Genomic DNA, 23,986 nt, shown 5'->3' on the forward strand with positions numbered 1-23,986 from the left:
CTTAGACTCATTCCACCTTGCTCCTCTCTGTGGGACGAATGTACTCCATGGCTCAAAAGTAGGCTCTCCCTTGGGGCTTTTGTCATATGCTGGGTAACCTAGCCCTGCCATTAAACTTGATGGGATTCTTTTGGGAGTTCACGGGCGGGTATTTTATAAGCAGTCGTTGTCTGAGGTGGGAAAATCTTAAAGAAAAATAATTCTGAGTCCGTTCTTTGTGTTAGCAATAACCTGTCACAAGCTGTTGATGAACGCAAGCTGTGGATACAGTCCTGTGAATCCCACCTCCTTCCTTGCCAAGCAAACACAATTTCTGTAGCTCAAGCTGGCAGAAGCTTATCTTTACAAACTCCGTCACTTCTCTTGGAGATGGTGCCCACAACGTGTCATTGCTTAGGCTAGGGCTGAAAAGCAGACCTAATGAAAATGTTGTGTGTGTCTGGAGTTTTCCAGTCCTTGGTGCAGCTGTGGCACTTACTCTCCCTGCTGCGCTGCATAGCACACTGGCCATTTGTTGGCAAGTTCATATTTCACACGGCAGGGAATTGAAATGATTGAACAGACAGGCGAAGAGTTTTATTTGCAGTAGCCTGTGTATCCCTAGACTCTGATTTGGCATAAAACATCTGCTTCATGATCTGTTTCAAGGCCAGTTCCCTTCCGCCAGCAAAGGTTACGACTTCAGGCAAGCTGTGCCTTCGCTGGCAGGGAGAAATTTGCCTGAAGACTTGATTTAGTCAGAATCAAAGCATCCTGCCACAGAAATCCTTTTTTCAATTACTTCTGAAAAGGCGACCAGACGGTAAATATATTAACATATTACGTAGTGAGTAAAGAAGCCACTGACTTCTGTTGTATGGGCTTTTTTGAGAAGTTGATATAATCAGTATCTGTGTGCATGTGTGCATGTGTGGCTGGGAAGGAACGCTCCCAGTTACTCTGATGGTTAGAGATGTGATAGATAGTCTGCATGTATCTGCCTGACTCCACTGCAAATGAGCAGAGTCAACAAGTTATTGCTTTCAGCTACAGTTCATGCATATTTTCATTTTGTAAAATTAAGTACGGTAATACTGACGTACTTTCTATTATATTCTTAGTAAGTAGGCCCTGCATGATGCAATGTTTGGAAATAAATTAATGCATTATGTCTTCCTTGTATTTTGTGGTGGGGACCTAATTTCAGAGCGGTTTTTGTCTCCTGCCGAAAAAGTCCATTTTTTGGGAAGACTGATACAGATTTCTTTGCAGGAGTGTCAGCTTGATCCACACTGACATATGTACAAATGAAATCCATATTTCTTCTTGCAATAACAGAGTTAGATTAGACCTTTATTAGAGTGAGCAGCATATTATCATCTGTGTGCTTCACTGCTATTGATGCACAGTCTTTGCAACATATGGCTATTTCTCCTCCTCCTCAAAAAAGAAATCCTTTTTCCAGCTTAAAAAAATAGTAATTGAATATTTGCATATCTCCAAGGAGCCACGCAGGTTAAACTCCGCATTCATCTTCTGCAGTTCTTAGGCCGCTTTGGTTTAAGAGTAAGAACTATTGCTTTTATGAAGTGCCTTTTTCTATAAAGTCAAAACCTCACAGCAGTGCACAGAAAGCCAGTGGTATAAAGGAGCTAAGTAGAGTCTTTAATAGAGAGAGCTAGGTTGTAAGTGTTTTTGTTCCTACAGAGCAGATAGATTTGGTTCCATCTGTTCCATATTCATAACAAAGGAGCTCACTTGCAGGAGGACTGACTTCCCGGGAGTAGCATGGTAATGATCTTTTCACCACAGAATGAAAGGATCTGAAAACGGTCACTTCAACTCTGCAGAAAGCAGCCAGCGCTGATAGCACTTCAGACCTGCTGTTTTCCTACAACTCAGTTTCAAGGTGCCTGTTTCTTTGAAATTTCTTTTAAAAAAAAATAAAAATATAAACCTTGAGCTCTTCTTCTCCCTGTCCCGGTCAGTCGCCCTCGTGAGGAGTTCAGGCTTTTGTCTCAAACAAAAATAGAATGACATGTTACATATACGGGGTCAGTTTTTCTTTATTTGATCTTGGTATTAAAGGCAGAAATGAAAAATGATTTACTGCCACTCTTGGTTGTGTTTCCTGAACTTTTTGCGCAGTCTCGACGTTCTCAGTAAGAGGACTCTGTGGACGGGAAATCTGAAGCGCACAAAACGTGTGCGCAAGTTCCTTGCTGCGTTTCGTAATTAGGATGCTCCAGTGCCAGCTTTGATTACACACCTCGTGGGCTTTCAAAAAAAAAAAAAAAAAAAAAGAAGATCCAAGAAGAAAATATTCTCGTCTCCACAGGCTATTTCACAAAGGGAGAAGGGACAAACACAAGAGTGTACCACAAATGCTCTTGCTTGGTTAAAGAACAGATTATGCAGTGACCCCTAGAAGGTGAACTTAAGGCTTTCAGACACTTCAAAAATGAAATGGGATCACAGAGCTAGAAGGAACCTTCTGTGTCATTGGCTTTACCCGTGCGAGTCTTAGGAAAAGGGCCACAACCAGCCCCAGATTTATTGCTGTCCTAGCTGGAAATCCCGTGTGGAGTGCACTGAACCCTGGGTGGGGGTCTCCGTGCTCCCGAAGGGGTCGTGCCAGAGGCAGCTGTAAGAGGGGAGGGGGCAGGTCAGCAGCCCGGCGGGGCCTTCCTTAGCCTGTGCTGCCGCAGCACCCGTGTGGGCATCCTCATGAGCTAGTGCTGGCTTTCCAGCCAGCCGCATCAGAAATCACAGGTGTTTACGTGTGCTTATGCGTCTGCTACGTTTGTTTACTTAAGACTCCAGATCAGACAGTACATTCAGATTTACACTTACCTTTTTGTTGCTTTCCCCGCCCCCACGCCCCTCAAAGTAAGGTATTTGATCTCAGAGGGGTTTTCTGTTTGAGTGTCTTGGGGTTTTTTGTTTGTTTTGGGGTTTTTTTTATTTCCGGGTTCTGTGTGTTTTGCTGTAGTAGTTCAAGGAGAAAATACCTGCCTTTCATATAGCTCTTTTCTTTAAGCAAGCAGGAGTGTATCCAGGCTTCTTTGGAGAAAGCAGGTGCGTTGAAGCTGCTTAGGAACGTGAGAGGAAGGAGGTACCTGGTGCACACTGGCACGCAGCACTCAACAGCTACTGGCGCTTATGTGGAGTGCAGCTCTTTATTGAGATGGATTAGCCAGGAACAGAGATTCAAATGTAAGCAGATCGTCATGGTCACAGAATGCGCGAGAGGGATTGTACACTTCGCTGGCAGGTTTGCTTTAATGCAGCCAGACCTTTACCCAGAGGAGACTGGAGAGACCACGCTATGTGAGAGACACTTAATTGTGGCAGTGATGGATAATGTGTGGTTGAGAAGAGTTAATTCAGTGGAGATTTTTGCCCGTATCTTTTGAAGTGAAGTATGTGTCAGCAGGGAGGCGTCCAATAATTGTGTTATCCCATATTATTGTCCGTATTTATAATTGCAGATACACACAGGAGGCACCGTTAAAAACTGCTCACAACCTGACTTAGCAGATTTCCTTAACTGCTTAGCAGGTAAAGGACAGACGTGCTAGCTTGCAGTGGGGAGATGCTTGCTTAGATCAGGAAGCATCAGGTGTGAAAGACACTTTTGTGGAAGAGTAGTGGAAGAATACTGCTGTTTTGAGGGAGGCATTGTTACAGCATTTGCCTTTTCTGTTGGGTTTATGGAAAAGATGAGGAGATACCTGTGTGGCTCAACAGTCCAATGAGGTATTCTTTGCTTTTAAGAAGTGTTTTCCAAACCACCAGGGATTTTGAGTCCCGGTTGTGGAAGAATGTATACACACATATATCTAGTTTTGAGTTCAGCTGGGTGTGATTACTGGAAATAGGGATGATCTTCCTGTGGTATACGTTAATTAAAAAAAAAAAACAGCGTGGAAGGAAATAATAATTTGTGGCAGAGTAAGATGAAATGTTAGCTGTCCCATGGGTGTTTCAAACTTTCCCACAGTCAGTTGTAACAGTCTACAGTTCTTTTCTGGCATAGGTGAGACATGTCAAATTCCTGACAAGGCCACAGTTCTGCTTGAAGTGGCTGCAGTGGTAAAATAACACTCATGTAGATTGGCTTTTTTTTCAAATATGGCTTTCTAAGAGTGAGTGTGACCTGTAGCAGTGCACACAAAGCAGACAGGTGAAATAAAGAAGCAGGGAGCTGAGAAGCTTAAAGACGACTGCTATGGCCTGATTCACTGGACAAATTTCTGTCAGAGGGAAGACTTCAGCTTAATGTGTTCCAGAATTTTTCATGGAAGGGTGACAAGTTGAAGGGTTAAGGAAATCCTTTTAAGGACTGGAAGAAAAATTTCTGGCTCATATGGCAGAGTGATTGAAGGTTCAATAGTCCCTCTCCAGGACTTAAACAAACTGGGAATTCACCTGATAAAGATGTACTGTTATTAATATACTGCTGGCATCTGTTATTTAATTCGTACTGTACTCAGCCATGGGCTGGGACCCCATTATAGTTGGTGTAATGAAACGGAAGGTTTTTGCCCCGAGAATCTTTCCTTACTTGTCAGAAACAGCTTGAATTACAGAGGACTATTGTGTGTTTTATAGACTTTATCCTTTCTGCTGCTTATCTGATCTTCATCCTGCCCAATTTGGATTTATTTGTATAGAAGCTAACTATGTGCATTAAGGCATTTTTTGTAAAAGCTGTGTGGAGCTGCTGGTAGACCTTTCCTGAAAGAAAAGACCTTTCTGAAATCTTTTGGGTGGTGGAATCTCTTGAAACGGTACATTTGCATACTTCTGGACACGCACGTGCCCTCAAACACATTCAGACTTGTATTATTCTCACCGCTTGCCTTTATGTTAAATACCAGCAATATACACCCCCCCCCCGCCCCTGCCAAGTTCCTGCTTTTTTCTAAATTTCCTTTGTTGCTAAGGCAGTTTCTTGTAGATCTCTCTTCTTCCTGACTCTACTACTTTTTCCCCGAGAGTGACATAAACACTTTGCTGCTTTGGTTGGGTGAATCAGCAGAAGTAACTTTTCCTGTCTAGGTACTTGTCACGCTTCCAACGCAATACAACATTTATAATTGCTTTTTTGTTTTTACGAACTGACAGAATTTACACGTGTAGCATAGGAAGCTAGAAACATTTCCAGATAGGTATTTTAAAGAAAGTTGCAAGCGCATGAAAGCAGAGCCGAATGGAATGCTCCTCTTGGTTTTAATTATGGTGTCAGCAGTGGTAGAGCTAGACATGGGTAATATGAAGTCCATTAAAGTGTATGAGGTTTAGTAACATGATACAGTACCCACAAATTCCATGCGGGTGAGCATGTTGCTTTAAAGATCAAAAAGAGAAGGTCATTACTAACAAGACTGTAATGTCTCTTCAAAGGATTTACTTATGTCTAGTTCTTAGAGATGGAAATTAGCAAAATGGATAGCCTGCTTGAAGAAAAACATGTTATTTCTAGTGATACCAAGGGAAAATCAAAGTACAAAAGCGCTTATGAAAAGTATGAAGAGGATATATTTTTCTCTAAGTGCTCAATTTGATAGTATTAACTTGTTTTATTAGCAATTTACTCTAATACAGTCTTAATGTTGTACAATAACTGTATTTGTTTCTGTTAATGCCACTGAAAACAGTAATGAGATCTGTGGCTTTTATTTCATTCTAGTTAATAATAACGTTTGATGCAACAGAGAAGTGTGACATCAGTCATTTATATTGTGCTAGTGCGGTAATGTTGGCTCTTATTTTGTAGGACATAATATAGTTTGCGTTTATGGAAGAGAAACCCATATGAGAGAAAGGCCTGCAAATATCTCATGTGGGAGCAAACACATGACCTGTTCTTCATCTATACCTCCTTATATTTCACAGGAGCTTACGTGCAACTAAAAGTCCATTCAAAGTAGGATATGCCTTTCATTTATTTCCAGCTGAGCTTTGTTTGTTTTTTAATGAGAAGAAGCACTGCAGGGGCAAGGCAGATTCGCTGGGAAGCTCAGGCTGCAGTCAGATGACAGCTTTGCCCCGGTTCATAAACAAACATAACTGTTCTTGCTCTTACAAAAAAAAAGCCTTTGTGAAGCACAGCTGAGCTAGGTTGGCCCACATAGGTGGGCTTGTTTCGGGGGAGCAGCTCAGAGCGAGTTGTTTTCCGCAGCTGAGACGTCTGTCGTCGTCGTTCTCCGGAAGGTTTGAAGGATACGGGCTGCCCCGCATCGAGGTGATTTTGTGTTGTCTTGTACTCAGGTGGACTCTGTAACTTGGGAGGACAGATGATAGCAATATGGCTAAAATGAACCTTTGGACTTGATCCAGCGTGATGCTGTCAGCCTCGTGTGAGCCTTCAGCTTGTGCTCAGCTCGGGAGATGCCCAGCGCTGAGGGCCGGGGCTTCTGGATGCTTTTATAATCTGCAGTGAAAAAGTCTGACCGCAGTATACCGGCCATGCGGTAATCTAACAGCAGAGCAGTCTTGTCGTTAAATCACCCTCTAGAGCAGATAAGGGACCTTCCTGAGAGAGACAGATACGGGGCTAGACCACACTGAATCCCCACTAGAGGGAATGTTGGACAAATGGCTTAATTAAACTGGGAAATTCATGGTTTACGTCTCTTACCGTACAGAGTTTGATTTTATTTTAAATGGCTTTCTGTATGAAAAACCTAATTTCAATCCATACGGCCTTCAACGAGATACCTAAGGTGCAGTGGATTAAGAACTGCAAAAAAAAGTGTATCCTTCCTGGCCAAGCAGTTGAAATGGGACAGTTGAGTCAACATTAAATGCTAACGCACAAAGAGTAACTGTGTATTGCTTTCTTCCAAGAACTCTCACTAGAATAGCATTTGTTCTCGCATGTGTCTGGCAAGTCATTTCCATTTCCTAGGCTATTTTTAGTGAGTCTGAGAAATATAGTCAATTACAATGTAGGCCATAATAACCCAGTGTTTTTACAGCAGTGCAAAGCAAGTGCAAATAAGATGTTAGGAAATAAGAGCAGTATTTCATATTCTGTCTGTTGTGCACGTGACTTCTAACAAGTCTTTTTCTCTGTTGTTGTGCACTTTGCGTAGTGATTTATATTTTGCCTAAGTGGCAGAATGCTACTCCACGCACGTGTGTACGTACACACACACGGAGATACGAGTAGAGAAATATGATGTCGTTGCTTTTACCTTCACTGCCTTGAGGATGCAGGAGTAAAGCAAAGTGTGCATTGGTATTGGGCAGGCCTTTAATACTTTGCATTTAAAAACTTCACTTGGAAACACCAGTTGTCTCCACAGTACTATTGCCTGTATTAAACCATAGCTAGTATTGTGTAGTGTTTATATATATATATAAAATATATATATACACATATATTTCACTTTAAGTAATTTTTCAATTTTCAAGTGTTGTTGGCAGTCCTAGATCAGGTTCTTTTCCAGCAGAGATTCTCTCTGCCTGGTGGCTTGAGATTTCTCAGGCTTTAATTTGTGCTGTAAGCTTTGTGTGTGATCTCATCCTGACTAAATATAGAGAGGTGGTGGAATGGGTAATAGCAAACGTGCGAATAAGTTTAGTCAGAATTTACTCGGGAAGCATGCTTGATTATTAGTTATGAAGAATGAGTAAGTCACGAACAGTCAGTATTTTGCTTTTCCCAGAGTGGAGTCGTGTTCATACTACCAGAGCACAACAACCTGTGCTGGTATATTGGAACGGAAGACGAGATATGCATAGCCTTTCTTTTTTTTTTTTTTCTTTTTTTTTTTTTAATTAAACTCAAGGATTGGTGAAAGTCGGGATTTCCCTAGGACCAGGATTTATCTGTTTTTAATTTTAGATTTTAACGCTTACAAGGGGAAGATGATCTATAAATCCTTTCAGGGAGTCTCTTTTTTAATTAATAATTGTAAAGACTCTTTCGTTGTCCTTAGATATGGGCCTCACTTCATATATAAACACAAAGGAGTGTTTTATTGATTCATTAAATTCTGGCTGACTTTTTCAGTCGTACAGTTTATGCAAATTTGTAACTTTTTTCAATCTACATTGTGAGAAGAATATTAATAACTAATTCTGCATTTACCTGGCTAATTTGCATACATTTGTGTTGTATGGTAAATCACATGAAAACCTACAGGGGAAAGGCTCAGCTCTTCTAACAACTAATAGGCTATTTTTTTCTTCTGACTTGCACAAATTGAGAAATATTGCCTGTGGCAAACATAATGGAAAACTGCATTTTTAATGCTCTCACATATACTCGTTCCTTTACAAAGAAAGGAGGAGATGACTGTTCTTAAAAATAAAACTTTCGAAAGCTTTGTAGCTGACACAAGGTTTTGGCTGCTAAAACACTTCTAGTTGGTGGAGTTATGTTTTGCAGGTTACGTGAGGTTCCCTGGATATTGGGTTTGACTAATGGGAGCGGTGTTGCACCTGAAGGGGCTAGCGTCAAGTCAGACCTGTAAATATTTTTTCCTGGAGAGATTGTCTGTAACTTGTGGGACTAAGAGAGTGGAAGGATTGCCTAAACGTGAGTTTCTGCTTTACAGCACCCATCATCCTGTGTACGGTGGTTGCTGCAGGTTCCCTTTTTTTGATGTTTCTCCAGGTGATTACTATAGTGCAGTCCTTTGGATGGGATAGCAAATGCTAGGGGTTTACTCCAGCTGTATGCATATGGCTTATCCCTTTAGAAGGGTAGGGGAGAAGTTGGGAATTAATTCCCTATAGACTTTGCAGTAGGCAGCTCTCAGCGGCTGGGATTTGTGTAACGCGCAGAGGTTGCTGCTGGTAGTATCTCTGCGACGAACTGAGGTGAGATGTCAGTTCATACTGAAAAAAGACCCTGGTTGTTGGCCCTGTTAGCAGAGCACAGAAGAAAACGTTCATGTAAAGGGTGAGTGCGAGAAATCACAGTTCTCAAAACCATGGTGGGAAATAAACAGACTTGTCTCTTCTCTATAGGCTTGTTTCATAGACGCTAGTTTATAATTCTTCAACAAATATTCCAAGTGGACTGGTGAGAGCAGTTTGAAATTCGAAATAGTAAGAGAGTGCATTTAGTGTGCATCTGCCGTGTGTTATGGCAGGGCTGTGATGAAGACACAGGGGAGGAGTTTTGTCCTGCTGTAGGAAGGGAAGCTCCTCTGTCAGCGTCCCCCGTTCTAACAGGAAGGTGCCATTTGGGTGACTTAGAAAAACGGGACGCGATTTGTATACTGAACAGTTTCAGTTTTGCTGTCTAATAGGGCCCATAGTGGATTGTGGCTTGAATATTAAATACATTTGTAATGCTAAATGAGTATTTGAATTGCATTCACGATTTTTTTTTTTTGATATCAGTCAGTTCCCTGACTTTCATTTCAGTAAAAGGTGCAATGTTATAATTAGAAGGCTAAGAATGAATTAGGAGACAAGCAGAGGAAACCGCTGATGACGTGAGTATCAGCAGATAGGATGGCTGAGACGCTTTCTATACGCAGCCTCCAAGTAACATGCTCTTCAGTTGGAAACTGAACCTCAAATAGTTGCCAGCCGAACTGCTGCCTACCTGAGAAAGGAAAATATTTCATTGCGGCTCCTGTCGCATGACCAGCAGGTCTTGAGAACCAGCTTGCTTTTGAAATTTTCATACCTTTCCTTCTTTCTGCATTTTACATTTACTTTTTTATTAGCCCGTTTTGTAACTTGATTGGGCCATGTCTTGACAACTCCTTTAAGGAGATTTTGGCATTTAATGTAATAGTTCAACTGCATGTCTGTTGGGAGGGGAAAAACTGTTTCTGTGTCCGTTACATTTTGTTTTCTATCTATGGTTCTCCAGTAGCTATTGAAAAACTCTACTAAGCCTTATCCTATCTGATTAAGGGCTTGAGCTGCTATATGTAATATATTAATAATATCCAATGTATTTTCTAGTAGAGAACTGCTTGAGAGCGGGATGGAGGGAGCAGGACTTTTATTTCCCTATTTAAATATAGCTCACAAATACTGAAATATTTATGGTTTGGCTCTAGATGAGGAAAGAATAATTTCCTTGACTCTCTTTCCTTTCCTTACAGGGTATAAAAATGGTAGCCAGAAGTGGTTCAGAGAAGAGAAATTTTGTCATCTACTTTTTCTTTATGTGCCGTTGTTGGATCCAAATTGGATCTAGTTCTGTAAGCAGGAGTAGTTTTTGCACGTGCTTTTTTTTCTAGTTCAGCTGAGTGGAGACAGAATTTTTGCCTCAAGAATACAGAAATCATGACTTGAATTTCTCTCGAATCATGGAATTTTCTATTTAAAAAAGAAGAGAGAGAGGAGACAGAAACAATTATTTTTATGATCATTGAATTATTTTCATATATCTTGTGATTTGAGAGGGATTTAATGTGTGTTTTCTTCTAGCCCCAAGTCTTTGTGTAACTATGAAGCCTAAAACATGTTCTTTAAACCATATAGACCCAGGAGATTCTCATGAGGTTGCTCATTGGGGCGGGGGAAGCACAGGGGGGCAGTGGGGGAATATCATCAGAACTGTAATAAAATCATAGGAATGGGCAACATTATAAAGTTCCCCTTCTGTTTTTCATTGTGAGTCTTACTGACTGATTCTTTTCTGCTCTCTTATCATTCATGGAAAAAAGAGGGTATAACCTCTTTTGTTCCTTATACGGGATCTTTTTTCAAAGGGTTCTTTTTGTTGTGCAACAAGGTTTCCATCACCCTTTTTTTCCCTGGGAATTTTTCCTTTTGAAAAGGAAAATGTTGCTCGGGACAGGGTTTCATTAGCATCCGAGGCTTCCTGCTCTCAGAACGGGCTCCTATTTTATAGCTAATATCACCTTTAAAAGAGGCAAATAAAAAAGCTATGTAGAGGCTAACTCAGTTTTGTGCAGACAGGAGAATGAAGTTTCTCTTTGTACTGCCCAGAAAGGACATCTCTTCTTATAGAAGAGCTAATTTCAGTAGAATATAGCAACAAGAGCAATAGTTTAGTTGTGAAGGGACTTTAACAGATTGCAGCTGGTCGAAACCGTTTCTCTTTCTCCTTTCCAGAGTTCAGAAACTTTGCTGTCTTACAAGCACGGAGCAGAGTCTCAGGGAGTTTGTCAGAGTCTGCTGCATTGAAAATCCGCCTTTCTTGGAAAGTGAAAGAGCTTAAAACCGCTGATCTTTCTGTTACCGCTTTGCTCTTTCCTACCCTTTAAGTGTAGAAGTCAAGATTTGATTTTTTTCAGACACTATCAATTTGATAGGAGATTTTTGGTTCCAAAAACCAAACTGATCCCAGAATTTGTCATGCGAACCTCTGCTTCTGATGGGTCCTGGCTGACACATTTTTTTTTTTCCTCCAGAAAAAAACATTTTTAGCATTTATTGCCAGTAATATGTGCAGCTTATCCTTTCCTCTGTGTTGTTTTTGGTCACTTAGTGTTTCTCTGTAGCTGTTACTCAAAACTCCCTCTTTTAGGTCACCCTGATGCAGAGTTGTGTGCTCTGTAACAAAAGGTTGTCATTAAGGCTGCTTTCCTGTAGAAGAATAGGATTTCAGCCTTCAGCCTGAGTGCAAGCTTCAAGGCATTGACTTACCAAAAAAACAGATATAAGGAGCAATGTTGGCTTTGCCTAGCCAGGAGCAAGTCTGATGTTCCTAGTGTTGAGCATTTAGAGAAAAAAGATCTTGGGGTTGTCAATGAAAGAGGGGAGGAAAAAATTTTCCAGTCCTTGCTATCTTATCCTGGACACCTTAATCCGAAAGTCAGGGTTTTCACAGAACGATGATGAACACATTGCAGAATAAAGAGGAGAGGGAAGACAACAGAACAGTACTGACAAACTTGCTGCAATGTCTGCGTGAGGAGGACGGATGATACGAGCCATCCTGACTCTGCCCTTTGGGTGATGCATCTAGACTTAAAGTGAACGCTATAACTGGTCAGTGGGTTTTTTTGGTTTTTTGTTTAAGATGAAAAGGAAAAGGAGGAGGGAGGGAGGAGAAGGAGGGAAGAAATAAAAATGGATTGCAGTCACCCAGCTTGGCAAACAGTTCTTAATTTCTCGGGAAGGCCAGAGAGCTTGCAGTGTTTCCCTTCATCACCTCCTCCTTGGTGGCTGACCAGATGCGAAAGCAGAACAGTAACTCACTTTATTATTATTCCTTCCTGAAGGAGTAAAACACTGCAGTGAAAGAGGAATCCTCCTAATTTTACTGCAAGCATGAGAGTGCGTAATTTCCTTGGAAAAGAAAAAAGCACTTTTTCATACTTACCACTAAAATTGTATCAGTTGCTAGGATGATGAATTAAATGCAACTGTTAGGTTGTCTTCAGCTCACAATACAACATACAAGATGCAGAGCCTTGTATGTAAGGGCTGATAGAAAAAGGAGCTTTAAACAGGGAGCAGATTTTTAATATTTTTCTCCCAAAAAACATAGTGAATTACAAGTTGTTGTTTGTATATTCATATAAACTGTATATATGGAGAGCATTCATTTTCTGTTTTTCCCCCCAAAACATTATCCGATCCGATCCAATATCATGGAGCTGGCATTGACTAACAAAGTGTTCTGATAAATAGCAGTGAGCCCAAATACACTCGTTTTATGGGTGTAAACAGCAGCATGTGATCATCAAAGCTAAATCTTGCCTCTGAATAAATGTGTATCTTGATGCACTTCTAAAAGAATTTCTGAGCAGGAAAAATCTCTTAGTGATGAAATTACTGTACGGTCTCTATTTTGGCTGGTGTCGGAAATGTTATTTCCACCTTTATATTAATAATGTGGTAATAGTGTAGAATTCTCAACTTGCAAGCAGTCCACAAGTGCCTGCTTTTAGTCTGGGCTAAGCGGTTCGCCCGTTGAGTGTATGCAGTCAGGACCACAGAAAGGACACAATTTCCTGAACGTAACCACGGAGTGCAAATATTGTGCCCTAAATAACATACCAGTTGCTGTAAATGTCAGTAGAGGGAGTTTTTCTGATTTTGATTTAGTAAGAGCCTACAGCAAAGGCAGCTGTTAGCACTTCTAAACTGCTTGTCGTTGTGAAGGGGGGAGCATCATTTCTGCACACTTTTATCTTTTAATCAAAAGAAGGAAACAACCTTTCAAGTACTTCCCAACAGGTGCAGAAGCACAGCATTAGCTCTATTCGACTCTGACTTTGTTCCTTTTTTCGCCTGTGTACTGAAATTGCGAGTCCTTCCTAGGAAAAAGCTGATGCTTGCCGTGGAAATGCATCATCCGAGAACGGAGGGAATTCATGTCGAGTTAGCTGAGGAGCCCCTCAAGTGTGAGCTTAGCACGCAGACAGGAAGTGCGGGTTCGTATGTCCGTACATAAATCATTTTTGTTAATTGTCACAAACCAGGACAGAATTAATAAAAACGGATGATAAACAAAACAAACTCCCTGCCAGCCCAGTCATCTTTCTGTAAATTCAGGCAGCTTGCAGGAGTTGTCGTTTTCAAGAAAAAGCATCTCTTGCTCTGTCTTAGTATGTAGCTTTTTGAATGATGGAGTAGGCCGTGCAATGAAATAAAATGACTTTGCAGTGCTTCAGGCAATATTTTCAGCCATAGCCTCTGAGATTTTTTGCAAGGGCAAAAAAAAAAAAAAAAAGCATATATATAGATGATCTTTCACAAGGGAAAATTTGTATGCCCAAATCGAGTGCCTCAGTAGCCAGCGTGCGTGTTTAGCATTGGACCAATGTACAAATTAAAAATTGCAAACATTGATGAAAGCTGCCAAGGTGACTTCACATTAGCAGAAAATACCCTCAGGGATGCAGTGTGTGGTGGCAGGCAGGTGTATTTCACTGTAGTCACGCGTTTCGAGGCAAGAGCAGTTGCTAAAAGTAAGGAAATGTTCATGGCAGCGCTTGGTCCTGGGGAAATAAGTAAATGCCGACCATAGTCATCTATGTATTCTCTTTTGTACAGCGCTAGACATGTTGTTTCCCCTTCCTTGTTTTCTTCTTGGACAGTAAGTACCCTTATAACGAAAGGCGTTGAGTGGCCAATGCCGCGGGAGGGCAGACAGAAGGAATGAGCCGGGTTTAGTCTGTTAGCTAGGTAACGTAGGGAATCCTGTTTTTACTGAAGCGAGATAAGTGTTTCTGCAGTAAAAGCAGATGGACTAGGGAATACGGGTGCTGATTTTTTCGGTAGGATTTCACTATGTGTTTCTGCTTTCTTGGAAGTAGATGCATAAATTTTTAGCAGTCACTGTCATGTTGTGTGGGTTTTTTTTACATCTCTTTTTTTGGTTGCTAACACCAACGGCCTAGCATTTCAAGACTAGCTTCTCTGCAAGTAACTCTAATTATTCTAAAATGTAATTTTTCAGAGTAAACACCTGCATTACAGCAGAAACCATATTAAACAACCTCATGAGAAAAAGGTGTGGAAGGGTGAAGGGAGATAATGAAACTTTTGAGAATATCACATGCTTCACTTGTCTCTTGTAAAATAATCAAGAAAGGGATTAGAGTAAAATCGGATCTGCAGTTCTTTCCCCACTTGTGCATGATCAAGCTGCTTTGCGTACTTGAAGTCCATACATACGGAGACTGAAATGTGTTTATCCCTTCAGATGAAGGGAAAATAAAGGATGTTTTCTTACAGGACAAAGGCTAATATGCATTTTTTGTCTCTTCCTCTTCTCTTTCGTTCTTCCCCCTTTACAGCTTCTGCGATCCCAGATAATGGAAGGAGATCCTGTCTAAAGCTTAAGGTCTTTGTGCGACCGGCAAGTAAGTTCTTTACTTTAAGCTTTTGAGGGTGGCTTTGTAGCGCATGCTTTACTGTGTGGTCTGGTAAAGAGCGATGACACTTTTTTTTTACTGTTAAATCTTGTGTATCTGTTCGGTACAGCAACATTTGTGTTATGATTTTCATCATATTTTCTTATCATTCTTCATAAAGCTTTGTTTTAATTACATAGCAATTGCTAACTTGTTGTTTCTTAAAATGTTGTACAAATGGAAGACTACTGGCATTTGGACAAGTGCCACAGACTTTAAAATATAAATATACTTATTTTTATATAATAAATAGAGAGAAAAAAAGAGAGAAAAAAAGGAAAGTGGGGAGTTTAAGGGTGTCTCACTAACATATTTGGCTGTTATCTCTATTTTTGTTATAGACAGCTGTATGAAAACTATAGGTGTTCATGATCGTGTTTTCGATGTTAACGACAAAGTAGAAAATTCATTAGAACCAGCAGGTTAGTATGCTTAGAGAATCTCTTTTAACCAATGCGTCTATCCCTCTGGTGCTTCCGTACTTTCTTTCCTCCTCTCTCTGCATGCTTTGCATGGTAGAATTGCTCTGCTTTTTGCTCGTTTCTAGCAGTGCTAATATCGCTTAGGGTATACTTCCTGTATCCTTGTTTAATGCAGGGGAGGAAAAACGTTGCTCTGTTTGTCTTTTGGGTGACGTGGTTTAATAAAAGATGGTGTGTGCCGGTGTAAAATTTCCGCCAGTCTCCTGAAGTCACTGGCCCTTCCATGCCAAACACCCAGCATGTTGGCAAAGCGCTCGATTTACTAACAGGGCCCAAAGTTTTAGACATCAAGACAATGCGTATACTTTGTTTGTCGTGGGGTTTCAGAAGGCTTTCAAAAACAACGGGACCACTGCTTGTTTAACGCTAGTGCATGACAGGCATGCAACTGATAGAGTTACTGTTTAAGTAAGAAGGTTAGTCCTTTAAAAATATATACATTTTCATGTATGTTTGGTTAGGCGCAAAGTATTATATTTTACTTTTACACACGCATACACACAAGCACATATATAAAAATTCCCGTTCAGATTTTACTGGAGCAAACTTATGCTAACGTTTTGGGATTGTTCTCTCCCCCCTCTCCCCCCTTCTTAAAAAAAATAAATAAATAAACCAACACACACATACACAAAACAGAAAAGCCTCACCTGCCCTGGGCAAGGTTAGGTTAACTTCCCCTACAAAGCTGTGCTCCTCTGCGTGGAGAGTGCCTCTATATGTTTGTATGATTCACTTCTGTGACAGGTAGGAGCATGTTTAATTCTAGGGGTGCAAGTAATCCCACTAACTTCGATGGGATGGCTCATGGCATTAAAATTAGATAGGAAAAGTATTTGCAATAGTAATATTTATGTGTTTGTTTTATATATACCTGCACACTGCTCACACAGTGTTTGTATTCAAGCCTCAAAAATTAAAATACGCAGTTAAATAAAAAAAATTATACCAGAAAACATTTACACGTAAGTACCAGTTAGTACATACCCTGAAGAACAGATTACCAAAATCTCTTTTTGGTTATTTGAAAGGGGACTTTCCCTTTGGTGTGAAGCAACATATTATTTCTTCTTACGCTTTGCTACCCCGGATTATACTTGCTGATCCTTTAAATAAAAATCATTATTTAGGCAGGAATATAAATAAGACTTTAGCAACCTACCTAGTTTGAATGATTTACCTAGGAATATACAGCAGATTTCATTATTTTTCTCGAAGAGGATTTTCAAAACTCTCCTAAATATTTTGATTTTGAGAATCTAGGATATTCTCTAAGCAAATCTAAGTGCAAGCAGAGCATGTTTATCGTGGAGATGTATTTATGCTTCTATTAATACTGTTGTCCTTCTAGAGCGGGAATTTAGGACAATCATTCCATATCTCTAGATACCCTATGAACCTAGACACTCCATGTGCTCTTTTACGTTCTGTGGTTTGGTGGATATGGGCTAAATACTATGTATCCCTCCTGTTTATTGGTTTGCAAGTAAGATCCTCATCTGAGTAATAAAGGCACGATTTCAGTGAACTTACTGAGCGATTTTTTTCGACAGTGCTGATCACTTCCTAATTGAATGATAATACCTAGCTAGCACTGTCGCAAAAGCTTATCATTAGAAAGCATCAGGCGAAAAAGGGAACTAAAATCATACAAAGAACTTGCCGCAAACTGAGATGAAGCAGTGTGTGTGTTAGCAGGGGAAATAATACCCTTAATAAGATACCCAAAAGTTCCAGTTTCTTGAGATGAGTGTGTATTTGCGTTGTTATTTGAACCAGTCACCGTCAGATAATCAGTCATTCCCAGGCCTGCCAACTGCTGTCACACTTACCTGTTATTAGGCTGTTAGACTTCCAGCTGCCTCCGTGAATCTTGTTGCATGTGATCTGTGCTGTGTACTAATTTACCTGTCTCTGGCATGCGTCTTCTGTGTGTGCCCTCTCACCTAGCCTGCCACTACCTTCCCTTACAGCAGACAGAAGAATTGGGAGGCAGGAGGAGTGATGTTCTGCAGATCACTCGCTATAACCATTCCTCTAAAAATCACTTGTTGCGTGATTTTAGAACCTTTGTAATTTCACTGTTTTTGTTTAGGAAATTGTGGGAAGCTGATCTGTAGAAATCACTCTTATTTCAGAAGTCGTGAAAGTAATCAACCTTTTTCCTGTCCTCCCCTTCTCTCCCTATTTAATAATAAAAAGTCCCTAAACTAAAAATTGTAGCTGTGCATATCGGGAAAAATTATACTTGAAGCATATGATGTAAAGCTATGTGATCTGGAAAATTCACGGCTGTCAAAATAATTTTTTCTAATTACTGCTAGCATTCCCTCTCTTTAGTAGTGACCTTCCAGATTTTACTAGTGAATTTTGTCCTCCTCATCACTTGCCTTCTCTATTAAAACAAGCTAAAACCTTCCCCCTAAGTATTTAAGGTTGTGCAGTGTTATAACTGTGCACCTCCAAGGAAAATCATATTTGTAAAGTGTTTTTGAGAACTACACATGAAAAGTGTGCTCTAATATACAAGTGCAAAGAGACCTTGGGACTGCCTCAACAGAAAACCCAGATGACTCCTTGAAAAGAATCCCTTAATGTTACATGAAAATGAATTCTGCTGTGAAGAATGGCTTTATAAAAATGGCACTGTAGAAGAGCTCCATATTTTTTATTTAAGAAGTCGTCCTTTTAATTTAGGGCTTTTTTTGGCTCAATTTTTTAGCAGTAGCCAGTATTTGAAGACGAGTAGAACTTATCACTGCTCTATAGCATTTCTGACCCACTATGTCTCAATGCTGCCTCATACATGTAATCGGGACAAAACTGTTGTCATTCGATGTTGCAAATTAGAGAGAGACCACTAATTCAAAGTTATTTGCAATGCCATTGATGATACAAGAGGTGGAAGATAACTCATCATTCCCCCCTTTTAGTTTTGGTTCATCAGTAGTGAGTAAATGTTTCCAGTCTGAGCACACCTGACTGAATATATGGAAGAAGGTAGGACTGAGAGTTAAATAGTGATATTTTTTCTGCTGGAACTTCCTAGGTTATGCTTAAATTGGGAAGTTGCTCTTGCAAAGCATTGTATTCTGATTGTGGTGCCACCAAAGTACAAACGTGTAACTAGCAAGTGAAACGTGAAACAGCTTTTGGTTCTCACCAAACACTTGGAACTAGCACAGGTTTAAATACCTAGCATTTACTGAAATTGTTCAGACCCTTTGGAATCGTTCTGGTGGGAAAGGATACTGTGGCCTCATTCAGGGCCTAAGTCTCTGGGAGATCCTCCCTGCTCTGCGCTGGAAGGAGCTGTAGCTGAAGGGATTCTGGTCAGTCTTTCCCACTGATTTTAGCGGGACTTTGATCCGGTGAATACTTTTGTCTCTTTCTTACGAATGTACAAATATTTGCAACTGATCATTGCTTGCTCTTCATGCGTCTCCCTCGAACGACGCTGAAGACACGGTTGATAAGTCTGATAGGACTGAGGCATCAGTTAATGCTGCCAAACATGTGGTAGATTGCTAATCCACTTCACTGTGCGCTCTCCAGTGATGCCAGACTGATGCTGAAGAGCCTATTAACCAGAATTATCCTGAGTGCTCTACCTGCTAGGTGTCAGAGGCGTTTGGGGGGGGGGGGGGGCTTGTTTCGAAGCAGAGCTAAGTAACTTAAAAGGTTGCGTTACAAGCTGTGTGGCGTCCTTCGTCCTGTGACTCCTGCTTCTCTTAGTGCCTTTAATTGCAGTTGCACAGCTCTCACCCGGTGTAATCCTGGTAACGTAATTTTGTTAAGATGGGAACTACGAGGCAGATGTATCGTAGGTATGCAGACCCCTCTCATAAAATGGAGAAGCTTGTTATATTAAGTAGTGAGATTATGTTAATTTTCCTGAAAATTTAGACACTCTAAAGTGACTTAGGAGTACGTTTTGAGGCCACTTCACGCTCCCTAAAAAGGTGTAGCTGATTTCATTCGTTTAGTATGAAGAAAATTCAAACCCCGAGCTGACTTCTTATGGCAGGCTTCAGACAGATAACAGTTCAAATAGCCGAATTGGATAACTGCAGATATGGAGGATTTTGTAAAGAAAAATACTATATCTTTAACAACACTGGTGTTGCGTTTGACTTACCTATATTTTTTTATGAAACGAAACAGCACTGGAGCCGTAGCTTTTTTTTTTTAATTTAGAAAACTGAACAGAGCTTTATTCAGTATCAGAAATTTAGTGGAATATTTTCTACTGTATTCGCTTCTGCCACTAACATGTAAGCATGTTTTTCCAACAGAGCTGGTTCTTTTTTCATTAGTTTTAGCAGCACATATGTAAATTTGTTTTTGTGGAACCTAAAAAGTAAGCTGTTACCTATGAGGGTGTATATATTCTATAAAATCAGAGGTTGTCATGGGCTAGCCTTTAAAATTGCGTTTCAAGAAGGAGAGACTAGTGTCATATCCCCGGGGTATCCCAAAATGCAGTATACTTCAGTGGAAATTGTATGTGTGGAAGTGGACTGTGTGCTTAGGCTTACGGACTGTCATTTCGAATTTGGGAGGCAAAATCTGTAACTCAGTGAGGGGATTAAGTTTGAAATTAATTCTGAGCACATACAGCTTCTCCTTTTGAAAATCAGGTATTTTTATTTAGCTTTCTAGCTATTGACTTTGCTATCTAATGAGCCATCCAAAGCTAGAGCTACAGTATTTTACAAGAGGAGGAATCTTTCATTCCTCAGTCTGTCGAAATCGAACTTACTTTCTGCTCCTCTGGTCTTCAGTGGCAGCTTTGCCAGTAAGAAGTGCAGGACTTGGCCCCGAGTTGGTTACATAATGAGATATTACACGGTTGTGAAAGTCAATGACAGCACAAGGTTCATTGCCCTATTTCATAAAGGCACTGAAATCTACTTACAGTTGTCGGCTCAGTGAGAGTTTATTAAGGATGCAAAATCTCATTGGAATGTATGCTTTCTGTTTGAACAGATGATACCGTACATGAGTCAGCCGAGCCATCCCGTGGTGAGAACGCGGCACAGACACCGAGGATACCCAGTCGGCTTTTGGCAACTCTATTGTTCCTCCTGGCAATGCTTTTGATATTATAGCACAGTATGCTCCAGCAACCTGTCGCAGAAAATATCAGGGTCTTGGAACATCAAAGACCCACCTAACTGCTCATCCCAAGAAAGGGACTTTATATTGGTTTTGCAGATGTCAAGTTGTTATTTTTTCTTTTCCCTTTTTTCCCCTTTCAGCCTGAACTCTGAGCAAGAATTTGAGGGGAATAACTAGTTTCAGCACCCGTCCCTACCCTGTGACTTTCTTAACCCCTCCAAACAAATAAAAGGACTCCAAATGAAAATGCCAAATTACAATAGTGACACTAGTGATTCTTATTTTCCTCTGCATTCTCCTTTAAGAAGTCACCTCTGTTAGCTCACTGTGTCATCTGTATGTGGACAAGGAAGAATAGTGGCAGATGCAGTCAGTGAAGGATAAGGAAATTCGATGAAAGCCTGGGAGAGATTTACTCTCCAATACAATATTTATGCCTTCTCATTCAGCACTGTAAGATGATCATGCAAGGCATCGTGTCACCATGTCAGGACTGGAGGGGAGATATTAAGAATAGATATAATATAACACCATTTCCTCTAGGAGTTTCTAAACGAACGGGCTTCTAAAAGGAAAAGACAATGTTTCTTACAGGACTGTCCTGAAACATTTTTGACAGCAAAGTTTGTGCTTAGCAGTAGAAATGCTGTCTTTGGTGAGAGGAGTAAGTTAATTTTGAGGAATGTTAGCACACAGCAGGCAAGGTCAGATTTAGAAAACTTCACTGGGGGTATGAGTGCCTCTGTTATTTCTGTTTAAGTGGATAGTGCACACCAGATTATTTTATTTCAAAACAGATCACCATGGTGCTACAATTTTTTTTTTTCTTGAAATGCAAAGAGGCGTTTTTGAGAATAAAGTGACCTTCCCCAGCGCTGACTTAGTAGCTGATAGCCTTGGATGCTGCTCTGGGTTTTAATGCATGCTAAGAGAGGACACCAGTGGCCAGAGGAAACCTGTTTGGGACACAGGATCTTCAGTGGGCTCTTGATTTGTCTCCCCTGCAAGTTCCTCAGTCATGGGAATAAAACACAAGTAGAAGAAGCCAGGACAGTCTAGTAGCATTGTTTGATGGGGGAAAGAAAAAAAAAGTGTGGAATATGAATTCAAGTGTTGATTTTATATCTTTTTTCCCCTTCCAGCACAATTTGGAGTGTAGAGGAAACGTGTTTATCAGCAGGAGATAAACTAGATGGGCTCCCAAAGACTTAACAAAATATTTTTTTAAAAATCCACTAGAATAGAAAATACATTATTTAGATATACTTTATGCTGAGAGTGAGTATATATGCTTGTCCTATTTAAACTTGTGAGAGAAGTGGTAACCCTTGATGCAATTAGGATATGGGACTGTCTTGTTCAATGGAATTGAGAGTGACCCTGTTTAAGGAATCTGAACCTTGGCTAAGGTAGAACTTGAAAAAGTTACTTGCCAGGAAATGTAAGCCTTGGGGTATTTTTTTGGTGAGGCTGCTGCGATATTTGAACTGCAAAACAAAGTCATGGAAATACCAGGCCAACACTGAAACAAAGCTTTTCTAGCAAAAACTGTGAGGATTACGTTAAATGTGAAAAAAAAATATAGAACACATTCAAACAGAACAAGGTTTTTCTGTATTGATTCTGAAGAAAAAACAACAACATTGAGTGATATCGTTAACGGACAGCATTTTGTCGTTTTTTGTTTTTCAATGAAGAAAAGCTTTCCTGAAGTTGTAAGCAGCCCATTATTAAGAAAGGAGGAAAGGGGGAAAATAAAGTGAAGATGCAAAGGGAGGTTGCGTGCATGTTAAACTAAGATCTGGGTTTGCCTGATACCATGCAGTATGTTTATTAGTGCAGGGCATGCACTTACAGTAGGAATCCAGGAAATTCGCTCTAGTATCAAGCACACGCAACGAAGAGAGGCAATCTGAACACTGGTGGAAGTCGTCGTCTCGTTACAGTCTAGTTGTTACTCTTCTCTCAGTAATGTGTATGTGCTTGGTGCACGCACTACTGCTACTTTCGGGTAGGAATTAAGAGAGCTTTGGAAGAGGCGAGCTTGAGGATCAAAATGCACCTTATCAAATGGATTATTAAGCAGAGTACAGATAATACTGCATGATAGGTAAGCATATTAAAATGATTCATAAGAATTGCAGACAGTCATACTAACAGAGCCAATTTCATTTAGAAATGGTGACTTTATTTTTTCAGTCCTTTGTGTCTAAATGATGTTGGACTTTGAGATGTACGTTTATCTGCAGCAAGTCTTCTCCACTATTGTTAGTCGTGGTGAAATTCAGTCCTTCACTTCATCATATAGCCGTGCTAATTAGTTGAGCAGTAGCAACAGTGGTGCAGCCAATAGGCAGATTCCCTGCGTTTTGCAGTGAGAAGCTTACTAGACAGCAGTTTGATACTTGATGGCATCAGGCAATCCCACTCATACCAAGTAAGTAAGTGTTGATGGGTTTTGTGTTGAGTTGCGAGTTTCTGGATGTTTTGAAGGATGTTGGTGCGAACCGTAAGCAGATTTCTGCTCCCCTCCCCTTTATCTACCCCATGTGAAGACTGAGGGACTCGTTCTCTCTCAGTCTAGGTAGTTCACCCCTGTGACCTGCACTCCTGGTTGCCAAGGGCATTGCAACGTGAAGCAGGGAAACATGGATCAGTCAGTTAGTGGATACTGTGTATCCTTTAATAGACAAGGTAACATTTCGTGTTAGTTTAGAATATTGTTTTGTACTGTACTTTCTTGGATGGCGAAGGAAAGACAATTAAAACTTAAAGCTATGTTCTTTAAATTCTGTATTATTAGCAACCTCTGTTGTATATAGTGTTTGATAATAAAGTATTAATTTGATTCTTATGTCTTTTGTAAGTGAGAACAATAGACTTTCAGGACATTAAAATCACGCATTGATTACAAGACAGAGCTTTGAAGCATCAAGTGTGGTCATGGCTGGGAACTGAGTGACAAGTGGCCATGACACTGCAGCATACAGGACTCATCTGTGAAAATCGTTCATCTATTGCAAGACTTCACAATGTCAAGACCTGGAACAACATGACTTTTGATGATCAATGTTTTGTCCTTAGTGTTTAAAGATCTGATGTTGGAGCCCTGTGGTTTCTGTGTTAGCTTTTTGTTCCTTTTTTTTTTTTTAATCATGTTTGTTTCTAAAAAAAAAGGCTTTGGGGACCTAACAACTCTTCTATTCTTTTGTTTCTCTCTTTTTTTCTTTTTAAATCTTTTTTTCCCCTGTGTTCTTTCTGGTTTTGTTTCCATGAATAGTTTTTACAGAAAGGATCTTGCCAGTGTCATGTGTGATACGTGTACGTACTTGATTCCAAAACCACTAGAGACAAATTTGGGAGAGGTCAAATGTAGATTATTTCTTTTCCGGTATAATTATGGAAAGAAAAAAGTTGTATTTATACCTGTTGATTACCACCCCTAGCCCTTAGAACTGAACTTTATCCATTGCCTTGTGAGAGCAATGGTTCAGTCGCTTTCAGAGACTTAGAAAGAGCGTTAACTCCTCCCCTCCTTTCATTACACTTGGATTTTGTACTCACCAGTTTTACTATACAACCCTC

General features: G+C 40.3%; 1 protein-coding gene across 3 annotated transcripts in view; it reads left to right on the top strand.

Moving 5' to 3' along the window:
* EFNA5 (ephrin A5) overlaps positions 1 to 23,249 on the top strand; it is a 213,737-nt gene extending 190,488 nt beyond the window's left edge. For 2 of the 3 annotated variants that reach the window (XM_068928178.1, XM_068928180.1), the window contains 3 exons: positions 14,682 to 14,747; positions 15,140 to 15,220; positions 20,270 to 23,249. In XM_068928178.1, the coding sequence (XP_068784279.1) occupies positions 14,682 to 14,747; positions 15,140 to 15,220; positions 20,270 to 20,391 (269 nt within the window). In that variant the 3' untranslated portion in view covers positions 20,392 to 23,249. The remainder of the gene's footprint in view (positions 1 to 14,681; positions 14,748 to 15,139; positions 15,221 to 20,269) is intronic. The other variant, XM_068928181.1, reaches the window with a different exon arrangement.
* The last annotated feature ends 737 nt before the right edge of the window (positions 23,250 to 23,986 follow it).

This window comes from Struthio camelus, chromosome Z (genome assembly GCF_040807025.1).
Source record: "Struthio camelus isolate bStrCam1 chromosome Z, bStrCam1.hap1, whole genome shotgun sequence".
Lineage (NCBI taxonomy): Eukaryota > Metazoa > Chordata > Aves > Struthioniformes > Struthionidae > Struthio > Struthio camelus.